Consider the following 14820-nt stretch of genomic DNA (forward strand, 5'->3'; position numbering starts at 1 on the left):
TTTGACAATCAACTCTTGATACAAGTACTACATTTGACACAAATGATGTCCAGGATGTACTTTCTAAGAAAAGTACGTTATCCATCTGAAAATTCAAGATGTGTATATGATCCAAATATCAAAATGAATGTATTATGAGTACTGCAAGACCTTACTTGTGTTAGTTCCAATTTGGTTGCCAGTTTAGCTGGGGCGGACAAGTGTGTAAGTGGCTAGGTGCATGTCACATTGACTAATAATTATTCAAATGTACAATGATTATGCGGTTAACATCATTTTACTGTGATTCATCATTCAAATATTTTTACCTTTTCATACTAAAAAGGTAATCGAACTACAGTTGTAGAAACACATCTCTTAATAGTCTGTATGTATTTGTTGATCATTTTTGGATTTGGAATTTTCACACACACATGAAGCCCATGCCTTCTTGCCCAGTGTGCTGCTGCACTCCACACCATTATGCTTGACCCCTCCCTTCCTTCCTCCCCCGATATACCAACAGAGAACGCCCATGGTGCCTTTGAGAGGCCAAAGCAAAGGAATTGCCTGATCATCAGCTTCACACACACATGTACACTATCGTACATACGCACACACAGTTCCATAAAAGCCTGAAGTCTCTCCAAAGGCTCATAGTGAGGTGTTGCGGTTGTCTCGAGTTGCTGTATTTAGATGCTGAATTTCTGCTGCTGATTGAGAGTCATCACTGGAGACACAGAAGTACTTGAAGGATGTGTGCCTCAAGGTCCATCAAGGTCACTTTGCTGCTTCACTTGTTTTGCTCAGGTAAGTAACGTCAACAGCTGGGACTGAACAAAATTGGAGATGTGACCTTAGAGAGAATGAATTGTATTGGATGTAAAAAAAAAAATGTAGGGGAGACCGGGGCTAGTTGTAACATGGGTAAGTTGTCACGTTGCAATTTTCTTCTCCACCAGAGGGCGCAACGAAAAAGTTGAATACTAGTTTTCTTCGTAGAAATGGTCAGCGGTTGTGTACCGTCTGAGAAGAGAAGAGCACATTGTATGCCGAGATGAGTGCCAGTTATCTGTTTTGCACAAAGTAAAAATGTTCAACTTCATATATTTTGAAACAGGTGTTGTATATAGACAAATTCTAGCAGCAAATCAAATGGACTCGTTAGAAGAGAGAGTCAGGCATCTTGTCATGCCTCAGTCATTGCTCTGTTTTCAGCTAACTTTAAACTATAGAGCAATAATTAGCCAACATGGTAGTTTGGGGCAACTTGTCTCAGTCATTTTGGGGTTTGTTGTCACATATGCAAAGAACGGGCCAATGAAAAATGCAACTCGGTTTACATATGCCAGAATTGCCCTTCAGATGTTAAGTCTGAAGAGTGAGGAAATTAATTTGCTCGCAACAGGCATTTGAGACTGGGTAACTTTCATCTATTTCAAAATATTTTATGTTAAAGTTTGCTCAATTACTATGGTAAAATTTCAAGATCAATGACAAATAATTTTTCTAGCTGTAAAAAAAAGAATAACGTAAAAATAAAAACAGGAGAAAAGGGATTCTTTTGTCCTTGTTTCATTAGTTGAAAAATCCAGTGTGACATCTTAACCCATACAGTGTGACAACTTCCCCATTAGTGCGGCAACATGTCACATGTTCACTTCCTCTATTTGATTTCTAAGTTAGAACGTTGCACTGACACAAAGTATGAAAATGACATTAACACAAAAAATATACTTAAGACTTTGGTCTTTCATCTGGTATACATTTTGTTTATATATGATGTATTGATTCCAAGAAATAGATAAAAGTATAAAAAGTGATACAACTAGCCCCGGTCTCCCCTACAGTACAAGACAATTACAATAAGAATGGTTTACAATGTAATTGCAAATGAATTATAAGTTATAATAGGACATTGACAAGACTTTTGTACTTTGGTGATTTTGTAAATAAAAATAAAATTTTAAACTATTTATTTATTCCATTTATAAACGAAAAAAGAATAATAAAATAAAATGATTAATCATTAAAACAATCCCCAAAAATAATTGCAGGACTTTACAACAACAATAAAGTCAATTTGTTTAAAATAATATTAAGAACATCAATTTATATGGCATATTTCAAGGGACCCACCCAAGGACACATAGCATAAAAGTATACCATAGCATAGCAGACAAACACAGCTCTATTAATTCATTTTATTTCATTACTGTATCGTCATTAGTTTTCTTCACTGATTGGCTGGGGGAAATCAGATGGTGATTAGATAGTGTGCAGTCAAAAAAAAGAGCTCAAGTTTTGTTGTTCCAAAATAGAATTCATCCGCCTTGGCGTAGGTCTGCACGCTATGAGGTGCCAGTGACGTGTTTTCAACACAATATTTGGCAAATTGCCTTTACCACAGTCAGATGCACTTGAAGCCTTTTTTTAAATATATATATATATTTTTTAAAGTTGAGTAAACGATGACATCAACAAATGCCCAGGAGTCTTCATCTCGTCAGTAAATCACAAGTTGCGGTATTTACAGGCGCTGGAATGCATCATGACAGGCCCCCGATGCGTCTGGGACAAAGTTCTTGAGACAATTGTGGATTGTACAAGAAAATATTAATGGGTGATCATTGTGGGGTTTTATTTCAATAACAGAGGGGTAACCAACAATTCTGTGTAAAAGCACAGCAGCACTTGGCATATTGTTGATTTGATAAGTGGAAAACAGGAAAATGTTATTCAAGTGGAGTGCCCGTGAAGTTTTCTCGTCTGATTTATGTTCCTTGCCATCGGAAAACTTGAGACACAAAATCTCATACACAAGCAGAATCGTGAGCATGAGGAGGGAGGAGAAGGCGCTCGGGGTCCAGTGGAACAATGGCAGTTAGAAAAGAGGAGCCAGTTCTTTGGAGTTGGGCAGGGTGTCCTTCCTTCCTTAGAGGAACACGTTGGGTGTATTCGGCCTGCTATAAAACAATGGTACACAATAGATCATCTAAAAAGAGTCTGATTTCACGAGATGGCAAAATTCAATTGACCTTTGTCTGCCTTATCTAATAGTGACTCATGTTGATTTCCAGCTGCAACGGAGAACGCTTTATTTCACTTCAGTCTAAATGAGTACAGTGATGAAATTAAATTTCAGCTCTTCGCACAGGATAAAGAAAGTATGACTGTCAATATGGTTACATTTCCTTGTGTGTTTAAAGGGTTAAATATGTATACATATAAGCAGCATAGAAAATTGATTGATGCATATATGATGTTTACCATTATGCGCTGGTATTAGCATTAGGCTAGCATACGCAAGGCTAAACTATGTGCGTATTCTTTGTTTGGTTTAGTTCGACAGTAAACTTCAACTGGGAGTGGCATTAAAGAATTGTTCACTATTTGCAAAAGTGCTGCATATTGAAGTGTGCTGAGTGTGTACTCACGAGCCAAAGCAACAAAAAATAAAAAAATCATCTAAATGACGGCTTGTATCTAAAGAAGTCGTGAGCAGGTTCACGTATCTCAAGGCACCAATCACTTCTTTTTGTCCTTACTTGATTCATTTTCCTTCCTCTGACAGCTACCTCATCTCCGCTCTCCACGCACACACCTGCTTGTCTGCTCCCCTCCCAAATCTCTCCTCCTTTCCCCACAATGCTGCCATCCCGGCCGCCTCCCTCGCTCGGCATCCCCCCCGTTGGTGAAGACCAAGCGGATTCGGTGGAAGAAGCCCGCTGCCCTCTCACCCTGTCCCCCTCCAGCCTGGTGGTCAGGTAGGGCCCAACTCCCAATTCTACGTGCACTGTAAATGGTGGCATAAATAAAATGACCATCATTTAGGTTTGGAGATCCAATCCAAGTCAACTGCTCTGTGCCGATGAAGGGTTTTTCTCTGCTGGGATGGGAGGGCACACTGGTGAGAGCCATCAGCATTTCATAATGAGCTATACAGCGATTGGTTGAACAGTTTTACGGATGTGATTTACGGCATTTCCAGGTGGCTCCAGAGCCCACCATGGATAGCTTTCTAGTGTGGAGAGTGGAGCGCATGACAGAGTGGAATATTTCCCCCATGTGCTATGCGGTATCAGACCTGGAAGGACCCTGTCACCTTCATCTCCCAGTCCTTGTTTACAGTAAGTTTTTAGCTTCTCTTTCTTCAGTGTGCTTGCTTAATCAATCTTATTTGTAACATTAGCTTCATTTCAAATACTAAGTTAAGCCTTTTCATGTAATTTTTTTTTTTAAAGCGGAAGTCAAAAAAAAATCTTGGCAATAATAGGTTCTATGTAGCCCCGCTAGTCTAAATACAATATTGTGTTAGTGGAATATGAGTTAAGCAGCAAAATCCAGCAGTTTTTATCAATATCAGAAGGCGGCCATTTTGCCACTTGGAAATGACAATAACAACCAATCACAGCGCAGCTTCACAAAACAGGTGCGCTGCGATTGGTCATTGCCCGAGCCCCGAGTAACTGTGATGTCATCCTCAGTCGACAGCAAGTGGCAAAATGGCCGCCCCCTGCCTGAGATGGATAAAAAACGGCTGGATTTTGTTGCATAACTCATATTCCACAAATATATTAACCCGAATGTCATGTTTAGACTCGTGAGGTCACATATAACGTATCAAGAAATGTTTAAGGTTGACTTCCCTAACAAGATAACATTCTATGCCATTGCCACCCACAATCACAGTACCTAAACTAACCTGTGAGAGGCAGCATAGAGCCTCAAATCACTTAAACTGCCCGAAGAAGAGTGGTAGCAAAAAAAAAGAAAAAAAAAAAAAGCTAGGACTGGCTAATTCTTAGTTTATCTGCTAACTACATAGTGGTTGCAAACTCTTCTCCTGATAATCAGACTTGTGGTCTAAATGTTTCATTCTGACTCTTTTTTGTGTGTGTGCAGAGCCTCCAGACAGCGTGTCTTTCAGCTTCATGGACCACACGGGTTCACTGTTGGAGCATAGTCAGTACACTCTGCAGTGTACCGTCCGCAACGTCGCCCCCGCTGGAAACCTCCTGGTGATCTTCTACAGAAGACAAACCCAACTGGCCCGACGGCATTCGAACGTGACGGAGAAGACGCCGGTGACTGAGGTCTTCACGCTAGACGTCGTGCCCAGAAGAGAAGACGATGGCGCTGACTACTGGTGCGAGGCCGAATTACAACTGCACTCAACGGGAACACAGGAGCACGTAGCGGTAGCGTCGGAAAAAGTGACCACCACTGTCCTCTGTAAGTGAAAGACAAAGGATTGCTATACGAAAGTAGTTGAGTGACCAGATTTTCAAAATTAAAAATCAGGACACTACAGGTCTACAATTTTACTTAAAATCAAGGTCAAGACAAATGTGGAGTACTAAATCTAATAGCAAATATAAAATATATGCTAAATATGAAAATACCCCCCCCCCCCCTAATTCTTATTTACCAACCCTTTTCTTTCCCCAGTTGGCCCGCAACTGCTTTGTCCTGCAAAGCTGCAGGTAAAGATGGGCGAAAGCCTGCACTGTGAGGTCCGAGGAAACCCCGAACCGTCGGTCATCTGGCTCAAAGATGGCCGCCTGGTCATCCCGCCCACCCACTCCACGAAAGCGCATGCGGGAAAATACACCGTCTTGGCAACGGGACTTTTTGGACAGAAGAATGTGACAGTGGAGGTCGAGGTGGTCACGAGCAGAGGTAGGTTTTGTTTTCGCTACTTTATAGTCGGGCATGACGAGTGTTTAATGAGTCGATGTCTTCCTTTCATAGGCACCACCAGCATGCGTAAAAGACACTTTCTGCTGGCAGTCTTGCTTGCACTGACATCGAGTTTGCTGTAAAGCTTCAAAAACAAACCCGTTGGGTTGGTGATGTCTCACTGCTGTTAGGACAAACATCTCCTGCTGGGAGGAACATTTGTCCGGTTTTTAAGTTTGGTCGTGTTCACATTGGGGCCTTTATTTTTGCCACTGTAGCCCATTTTAATGAAGTTTTTCTCTCACCCAAGAAAGCTCCTATCCAGGTACTTCTACAACCCCAAAATATCACTCGAGTGCAAATTGTTCATTCCTTCATGTTATTTTTTTTTTAACTGTCAATAAATGTTTTTGCCCCATGCCTTAAACTTTTTATGAGTCTACAAGAATGTTTGACAAAATTTTAATAAATAAAAATATGCACAATCAAAATTGGTTCCCACAAGAGATTGATATGTTCATGTATATTTGAGCATTTACATTTAAATAGTATTTTCATGAATGTATCATTATGGATTTTATTTTTATTTTACTAGGGTGATATTTACAATCTGTCTCGGGACTGCAGATGAAAAATAGCCTTTTGGCCAATTCTGGCATATAATTTTAATGTTTATTAATACACAAATGAATTGAATAAAATTTATATAAAAAAAAAAAAAACCCAGTAAAAGTGGCAATGTAAGATGGCTGCCCTCTTGCTACGGCCGCGTGGCGCCAATTGATAGTCCATTCATTGACAAGTCCATGATGAACGTGTTCAGGTTCTTTTCTCGTGGAGGAGGGGGGACTAATTCCAGACACCCAAGTGCCATAAATCAGGAAAACTGAGTAGTGCAACACTGCAGTAAAAAAAAAAAAAAAAAGAAAAAAAAAAAAAGAAAAAAAAATTGTACTGCATAGTTTGCCCACCTTTTGAAATACATTTCTAAACAAATATCTTCAGTGAATATAATAGCTGATGTAATTTAAGTTGTAAAATATGACATGTCAGTGTTGGGCAATGCCTGTGTAAGGTCATACTCAAATATTTTTCAGTGAACACTCTTTAGAGACAATCATGCAATACATTTATTTTTTATTGACTCTTTAAATTAAAAAAAACCATTTTAAACAAAAAAAAAATCTTTCAGCTTCTTTTTATTTATTTTTTAATTATATATGCCAAGGCTGTAAATGTTTGACTGCAGCTCCTGACCACCTCTGTGCAAAAACTGTCCATTACGAGCTATTGAAAGGATCTTGCTTTGACTTTGAGTTGATACATTAGAGCCCATCTATGGAAGTGGGCCAAAATCTGCAGGAGCACACATGAAGTCTTGCATCAATTTTGGCGGGACCACGTGACACAAGCCTACTTCTGGAAAGTTGACTGGGCTGCACTGAGGCGGCGGCGGCGGAAGCGAAGGGCTACCGTTCGTCACACTCAATCTCCACCGCTGAAGGGAAGTTTTGCATTTGCTGATAGCGGCCGCAAAGACCTCGTGAGGGGGCATCTGTGGGAGCAAGGGAGCCAGAACCCGGTCAGTGAGGATCGCTGGTGGTTCATTAGACACTGGTGAACAGTCCGAATCCAAGACGATCACTTCGGTAGCGGCTGTGGTCACGGTGGACGTTCTTGAAGCTTCAACCACGGAATTTGCCTCATGAGGAATTTCTACTTGTGACAGCGGTCCTGCGTTTTGATCCGACGCGGATGGAGCAATTATTGACAGCTGCTTGCCCGATTTGGATCTCTTTGTTCTGTTCACATACAGGATTAAAGTTTTATTGCTCGTTTTGACTGAATAGGGCCCGACCGATAAATTGGCTGGCTTATTAAATCAGTTATTATTAAAAAATAATAATATTTTTTTTAATCACATTACAAACACCCCAACAAAAACAATAATCGGCCGGGAGTTGATCAGAATGACTGGACAGTTCAAGTACTCACGGAAACGTCAGCTGCAGTCCCAATATCTTCCTGCTCTCACCAAGCAGCACCCTGAAGGCACAGACGTGCTTAAATGCAACACAGTGATGAATGCAAGAGCACCCGCTGCATACCTGGACTGCATCCAGCCTTTTGGCCAAAGAGGTTTGATGTCCTTGACCAATATGGCCTTGAGGTACTTCTCCAGCTGCTGCGTCCCTTCACTTGTGCTTTGAAATACTGAAAGTTTTCCCCTCAGCACGTTTTGCAGCACCTCCCTACAGGCAGAACGGCCACAATATTTTTATTAAATAGACATTTATTTATTTATTCATATACAGTTTCACAGCAGTGTGCTGTGTATACAGACAGAGTTTTGCCAGACATCATCCATCCATTTTCTTAACCGCTTGTCCTCATCAATGTCAATTCATTTCATCACCTGATCTCCTCGTTCCATTTGAACAACTTCTTTGGAGCACCTCCTCTTTTTGGCCCCTTTTCCTCCACATTGTTGACTTGGCCACCTTTCCTGACGTCACTCCCGTCCTCCTCCATCGTCCTGACGACCAACATAAGCAATGTCAGAAGTACTAATTTGGAAAAAGGGGACTTTTCTCAGAACTGTGTCACCTCAGGGTCTTGACTTGCTCATATTCTTGACAATGTTTGTTAAAACGTGTAATCTGCTCAGGCATGGCTCGCCCGATGGCCTCCTTCAGCTTCTGCATGGGATCCTCCACGTTTGAAAGGCCTGCCTTGGAGTCGGGGGGGAAACAAAACAAAAAAATACGGAAGAGGATTAGGGCCAGTAAAGAGCAAAAAACAAGTTGGCAGGATTCTCACTTTAATCTCAGAATTCAGACTTTAATCTCAGAATTCAGATTTTTAATCTGGTTTAAAGTCAGAATTCTGACTTTATTCTCAGAATTCTGACTTTAAAGTAAAAATTCTGAGAATAAAATGTTCTTCTCTTCACTGGCCATAATCCTCTTCTGTTTAAAAAAAAAACACTCTTAAATTATAATTTTTTAAAGTGTGGTTCAATTAAAAACTACTCACTGCAAGCTTGAGTTTCTTGACACGTTTCAGGAGAGTCTCCTTGCTGCAGGGCAGGAAGGACGACAGGTGCGTGTACACTCGGGAGCGCAACTGGCCGCCGTGCTCTCGACATTGACACTCGATGCTGAGTATGAAAATATGAATTAACGGCCATCTTTCAAGTAATATCAAATTATATGCTGTGAGGGAGAAACATCTGGTAAAATAAAAAAAATATATATATTTTTTACTTTGCGTGTACTAGTTTACTTTTATTTATCATTTTACTACCCAAATACATAATGAGTACTTTTCCCCATCTGTGTGTGTGTGTGTGTGTGTGTCTCACTCTAGCAGGACAGAGTTGATTTCCTGGGTGAAGAACTTGAGTTTGGACTCCCCCTCAGAGGTTTTGGCGGCCTGCACAAAGTGTGTGCGTGTAAGTGCATGCTGTGACATCATCTCGCCAGTGGCCAATTGCACAGGTGCATTTTACCTGCATCAGTCTCTTAATGCTGTCCTCCAGTGAAGGTGGGAGTCCGTCGGGCAGGGCGGCGCACTGAACAGATGACACCAACTCCCAATGAGGTTTTTGCGGTTGGATCGTCTTTCGACTTGAAGGTTGTGTTGCATAACAGGAGGCGTCGGGCAGGTGCTGATGGTCCGCTCTGGGCGGGTTTGGAGCGGGCGCCTCCGTTAAAGGCTGAGACGTCGATATCTCGTCGGCGACATCCAACAAACAGTCCAAGTCGATGTCAAACTCCACCGTGCTGGCGGCCTGGAGAAGTGCTTGTTCATCTGTGGATCCGATCAAACTGAGCAGCGGGTCGGCCAATCCCAAGCCGCCGCCGCCGCCGCCTGCGTCCGCAGGAGTTAGCGGGATGCCCGCCATCTGCCGGTGAGCGCACTCCATTTTTTTCCGCTCCAGCTCTTTTTCCCGCCGGAATTTCTTCAGCATGCTGGTGACGCTCAGAGTGCCAACCACCTTTTTCTTCTTTTTCTTTATCAGCTTGACCTCAGATTCGATGCTGCGAGAGAACTAAAGTAGGTCACACACACACACACACACGTCAAACGTAAGGCTTTTTGCAAAGTCTCACCTTGAATTCGCATCCTTGTCATTTTTATCCTGTAGAACTTTTCTACGCCTTTTCTTCTTTGGCATCTCTTGTCCGTCTTCGCGTTTAAGTTTCTGTACATAAAAAGTACAAAGGTTTGTCACATGGCAACAGATTGTTTTTGCCACAAAAATGACATGTAGGATTTTCAGCCATTTCCCCCCTTTGCTATAGAAAAAGCAAATGACAACAACTTGATGTTTTTCCTCCAGAATGACCTTGCATGATGTTCCACAAAAATGAGAAAAACATTTCAAGATGCTTTTCACATGGGAGAAAACTAAGAGTAACGGACAGAATTGACAAATTCATATAGTTGCAGCAGGAAAAGGTAGATTTATTTATTTATTATTATTATTTTTTTTTTTTAGGTACAAACCACATGTTTGTTACCATTTTTTTTTTTATCCTTCCTGATTACTCAAGTAACGGCGATACCATTATTCTCCATCTTGTGACATTTTCAGTCATTCCCAAAATATTGCAGTCTATGTTCAGATTAAACACGGTTGGTGTCGCTGTTGTGAAGAGACCGCTGGCCTACCTTGGAGGTCTCTGGCGTTCTCTCTTCCGTGGCCCCGTCGTCGGTTTCAGTGTCAGAAACCTGGCGGAAGTGCAGCACGCCAGAGTTGATGTAGAAGCCTCCCAGTTTGGTGGTGATGGAGGACGGCACAAACTCGTCGTACTGTGGAGACCGCGGAGGCCAAGTTGGGACATGGCATTACGCTTGGGTGAGAACAAAGCGACACAATGGTAATATTGGAGTCAAAATGCACGAGTCGGCAGCAAAGTAATGCTCACGGACTAGAACGTAAAATCTTGATATTCAATTGAAGAGCTATATCAAAACCACTCGGCATCAAAGTGCACAGTACAAAAGATGACAAAAAAAGTTATTTTAAATATGAACGCAACTACATTTCCGAGCAAAAATAAATATAATAAATAAAAGACCTCACAGTATTATGCAGTGCAAACAGTGCCAACAAAAAATGAACATGACCATATTTGTGAAAAAAATAAATAAAACAACCGCTCTTCCATTTTTGGTCAAATGCTGGGAAAACGGTACTCACAGCCTCAGAGTTGTCAATGAAGGAATCTTCATCGTCATAACCATAACCGATATCGATCAAGTCCTGAACGCGGTCCCGCTTTTTCTTGACTGCCTGCAATTCAGACTTGTCCACATCAACACATAGGAAGACTTCTTTGAAGGAGGACAATAACATGAAATAAGACAGATCCTCACATATTGATCCTCCATCTTCCTCACAAGATCAGTCGTATACTCCTTCCCCCTTTGCTCCTCCACTTCAAATCTGAACCTTGTCTGTTCGTCATCTTTCCTGTTGCTCTAATAAATAAATAAAAAGTTACAATAGCACATCAGCAATGAAATGAATTTTGTAAGTAGGTCAGATTTCAATAGTGAAACGTTTTCCACAACTTTTAAGTCCTGGAATTGCGACGGGTCTTCGTAGAGTTGTAAATTGTATTCCACAAGTCTAAAAATTTGCAGTCTATGTTCAGATTAAACAATATTGGTGACGTCACAGGACCAACATGCTCAAGTGAAGAGACTGAGGTCTCTGGTGTTCCCTCTTCTGTGGTCCCGTCATCCGTTTCAGTGTCAGAAACCTGGCGGAAGTGCAGCATTGAAGCCTCGAAGATGGCACAATCCGTTTGAACATTAAATATCTTGCGTATTCAATAAAATATTGAACTTGAACATGATTTGCAAATCATTGCATTCTATTTTTGTTCAAGTTCAATACAACGTCACAACTTCGTTGGAATTGGGTTTGTACTCTGCTTCAGGAATCCAACAATTTGTGACCATGGGAAGTTTTGATTTTTGTAAAATGTTGACAAATTTACCACCTTGGCATCTCAGGTGGTATGGAGAGTAAAGCGTACACACAACAAAAACAATATTTATCATCATAATAGACATCCAGATTTTCAAACATGTCCAGTGAAAAGCACAAGCTGTTAAGTAAAACTAAATAAATTAATTAATTATTCAGAGAATTTTATTTTGCATTTAAAAATACATTTTCCCCTTGATTACTGTTCATTAACCCATTGTTTATTTGGTATCAGTAATTAACAAAATAAAACAAGCAATAAAATAGTTGATTAATTATGTCCGTTTTTTGAAAGCCACGCAAGCAACATGCAAACTCAATTTTAAGCTTAAACCCTCAACTTCAGAACTGTGAGGCAGAGCTGCCAATTACTGTACTCGCATAATGTGCCACCCAACTAGAAAGTTGTAATTTTCACAAATATTAAGACCCTAGTGAACCTGAAATATGGACAAATTGCCGTCAAATAAAAAAAATACAGATTTACTTATTTCTCAAACAATTTTTACATCAATGTGCAAAGTCTGAGTCATCCAATTTCACTGTAAATAAATCAAATCTCGCTTGATAATGATCTAGATTTGCACACAAACTTCACAGACGTCCATTACGACACTCACGACAGAACGATGCAAACTTCTTTTTTTTTTTTTTTTTTTTTTAGCAAGTTGAAGAACTTAACCAGTTTATTACCTTCCTTGCCAGCAACTGAGTGTAACTAAACTCATTGAAGTTGCGGTCATCCGGCTCAAACAACGCGACGTCGAGGCGCACCGAACCCGAGCTGCGGTCCATTGTTAGTCGGGATTCACCACCGCGTTCTGGCGGCGACTTCGGGCCGAGGACGGTTCTGTTGACCGCGCAGGACGGAACGTCAGTGGGCAAAGAGGTGAGCTGCACTCGGCGAGGCTGCGCCATCTTGCCCGTGATGAGAGGCCGCGGCTGGATGTCGTTAACGGCTAAATAGTGTCAGGTGTGCTGTTACCTGCACAAGATGGCCGACACTCTCAAGTCATTGCAATAAGTTACTTTTATATTTGTGCCAACTCCGTATTTAGACCACTGGGATCCATTCATCGTTTCCATAACTCACAATAGTGTGCTATCTTAACTAACTAACTAACTAACTAACTAACTAACTAACTAACTAACTAACTAACTGGACTAATTGTACACAAAGGAGAAAATTCCACCCTCCTGCTTTTTAAAATGGCTGTCAGTGGTGACTGATGAGTCAGAAAGAAAAGAGGAAATCACTATAAAGAATGATGGAACAAAATAACCTTTTTTTTTGATGAGCGTTGACATGCAACCTGCAATGCACTCCTCCAACACATCGGGGCAGTAGAGACAAATAAAAAGGATCACAGTACTGTACTGCACCCTTTTCCACAAGATAACCTCGCACAGTTGGGCAATTTGGAACATAACATGTGAAACAAAATAAATGTTCAATAGTTGATGCAAATAAACGTTAGAGAAAAAACCTGTTCCACATAATTGTACTTAATCAGTTAAAATAACTCAACTTAAATGGATTGAAACAAGTTGTGAATTATTTTTTTCTTACTCAATTTTAATAGTACTTTCATGGGGAAGATTTGGTTTGCAGCTAATCCAGAAAATGCCACTTGGAATGCAAAATAAGAAACCACTCCATGGTCTTTATTGGGACTGATTAGCAGAACGTTTCCTTAATTGGGAATAAAACACACACACCCAATCTCACCAGGTGTTAGCAAACTGCTCCACATATGTTCAACTGACGTATAATTGAATTTTAACACATTCCGATGTACCATGTTTCCTCAAATTAGTTATCCATCCTAGACAAATAAACACAAGTAGATTTCTTTTCTCCATCAGAAAAAAAGTATTAAATGTAATACACTGTTGTTCAGAGGCATGCGGGAGTACCCATTGTGAACAGCTAAGGTGTTAATCTGTTAATTAGAAGATGTGTGAGTCATAAAAGGGCAAATTGTTACAGAAGGCAGCTTTAAATCTGCTGTGTTAAAAGTAACAGTTTTATTTTAAACCCATATTGGGTTATTGCAGTTTTAACTGCTAAAAAAACTAACAAGCTCAATGTTGGGTTATTGCAGTTTAATGGTGTTAAAAATAATCCAATATGGATTAAAACAGTTGGGTAAAAAATATTTTTAGTTATTTTTAACCCGTAGTGGATTATTTTTTAACACTTTTAAACTGCAATAACCCAATGTTGTTTTTTGTTGTTTTTAACACTGCTAAAACTGCAATAACCCAATATTGGGTTGTTTTTTTTAACAGTTGGTATTGCTTTAACGGTGTTCAAAATAATCCAATATGGGTTAAAACAGTTGGGTTAAAAATATTTCTAGTTATTTTTAACCCATAGTGGATTTTTTTAAAACACTTTTAAACTGCAATAACCCAACATTTGGGTTATTTTTAACACTGCTAAAAATGCAATAACCCAATATTGTTTTTTTTGTTTTTTTTAACAGTTGGTATTGTTTTAACAGTGTTAAAAATAATCCAATATGAGTTAAAACAGTTGGGTTAATGACAAAGGTACCAGTCAGCTAGCTTTAAGGTGATGTTTCATCAGAACAGTTCTGACATTTTTTTTGAAGGCTGAAAAGTTCCTGAGTATTGCTTTCAAACTGCTGTGGTAACAGTTATTTTATTTATTTTGAACCCATATTGGGTTATATTTAGCCCAGCAATTTTAACCCAACCCAATAATAGATAACTATCTATTTTTGTGTATTTCTAGTTATTCCTAAAATCAACATCAAAGCATTTAAAACAATATCATACCACTTGAACCTAAAGAATCGAAATTGAATTTAATTCTAACCTATAGAATCAAAATCTCATCGAATTTTGAGGATCTTAACACTACCCTAGTTTCCAATTTGTAGGAGGGTGAGAGGTTATTTTGACATGGTCACTATTTGGTGGATTTTAATCTATTGCAGGATTAACAGGAATCACTGTATGCCAAAAATGTGTTTTTACAAATAAAGGCCCCTCTAATTGATGCCTGCTCTCATCTGCAGTTAAGTAAGCAAATGCCCCCGGCCACTATTTGCGGAAATGGGGTATTTATCTCATTTCAGAGCGTCTCAAAGAGCTCAGCAAGAGAACGGCTGGCCTCTCCGCAAGCC

The 14820-nt window shown here is 40.1% G+C and overlaps 2 protein-coding genes across 2 annotated transcripts; one reads left to right on the forward strand and one right to left on the reverse strand.

The window, feature by feature from the left end:
• Positions 1-522: 522 nt before the first annotated feature.
• LOC147169552 (intercellular adhesion molecule 3-like) lies at positions 523-6079 on the forward strand. Its single transcript, XM_086083234.1, has 7 exons — positions 523-789; positions 3554-3746; positions 3814-3889; positions 3971-4109; positions 4885-5214; positions 5431-5661; positions 5734-6079. The coding sequence occupies exons 1-7, from the start codon at positions 735-737 to the stop codon at positions 5802-5804; spliced, it is 1095 nt and encodes a 364-aa protein (XP_085939360.1). The 5' UTR covers positions 523-734; the 3' UTR covers positions 5805-6079.
• An 825-nt stretch (positions 6080-6904) lies between these two features.
• Positions 6905-12599, reverse strand: ubn1 (ubinuclein 1). The gene is made up of 13 exons (XM_086082790.1): positions 12359-12599; positions 11047-11151; positions 10871-10963; positions 10339-10479; positions 9777-9868; positions 9173-9704; positions 9026-9096; positions 8698-8821; positions 8269-8393; positions 8078-8197; positions 7770-7913; positions 7657-7707; positions 6905-7463 (listed from the first exon to the last, which is right to left on the reverse strand). Exons 1-13 carry the CDS (start codon positions 12581-12583, stop codon positions 6998-7000), a joined length of 2289 nt encoding a protein of 762 aa, XP_085938916.1. The 5' UTR covers positions 12584-12599; the 3' UTR covers positions 6905-6997.
• Positions 12600-14820: the final 2221 nt, after the last annotated feature.

This window comes from Leptonotus elevatus, chromosome 8 (assembly GCF_054856555.1).
Source record: "Leptonotus elevatus isolate MCC_2025b chromosome 8, RoL_Lele_1.0, whole genome shotgun sequence".
In the NCBI taxonomy this organism is placed as follows: Eukaryota; Metazoa; Chordata; class Actinopteri; order Syngnathiformes; family Syngnathidae; genus Leptonotus; species Leptonotus elevatus.

Coding starts and splice junctions, on each gene's coding strand:
- ubn1 (XM_086082790.1), bottom strand. CDS start 12,583: ATGGCGCAGCCTCGCCGAGTGCAGCTCACCTCTTTGCCCACTGACGTT. Junction 8,822..9,025: donor ATCAACTCTGTCCTGCTAGA/GTGAGACACACA, acceptor TTTCATACTCAG/CATCGAGTGTCAATGTCGAG. Junction 7,914..8,077: donor AAATGGAACGAGGAGATCAG/GTGATGAAATGA, acceptor TTCTGCCTGTAG/GGAGGTGCTGCAAAACGTGC.
- LOC147169552 (XM_086083234.1), top strand. CDS start 735: ATGTGTGCCTCAAGGTCCATCAAGGTCACTTTGCTGCTTCACTTGTTT. Junction 790..3,553: donor GCTTCACTTGTTTTGCTCAG/GTAAGTAACGTC, acceptor TTCCTCTGACAG/CTACCTCATCTCCGCTCTCC. Junction 3,747..3,813: donor CCCTCCAGCCTGGTGGTCAG/GTAGGGCCCAAC, acceptor ACCATCATTTAG/GTTTGGAGATCCAATCCAAG.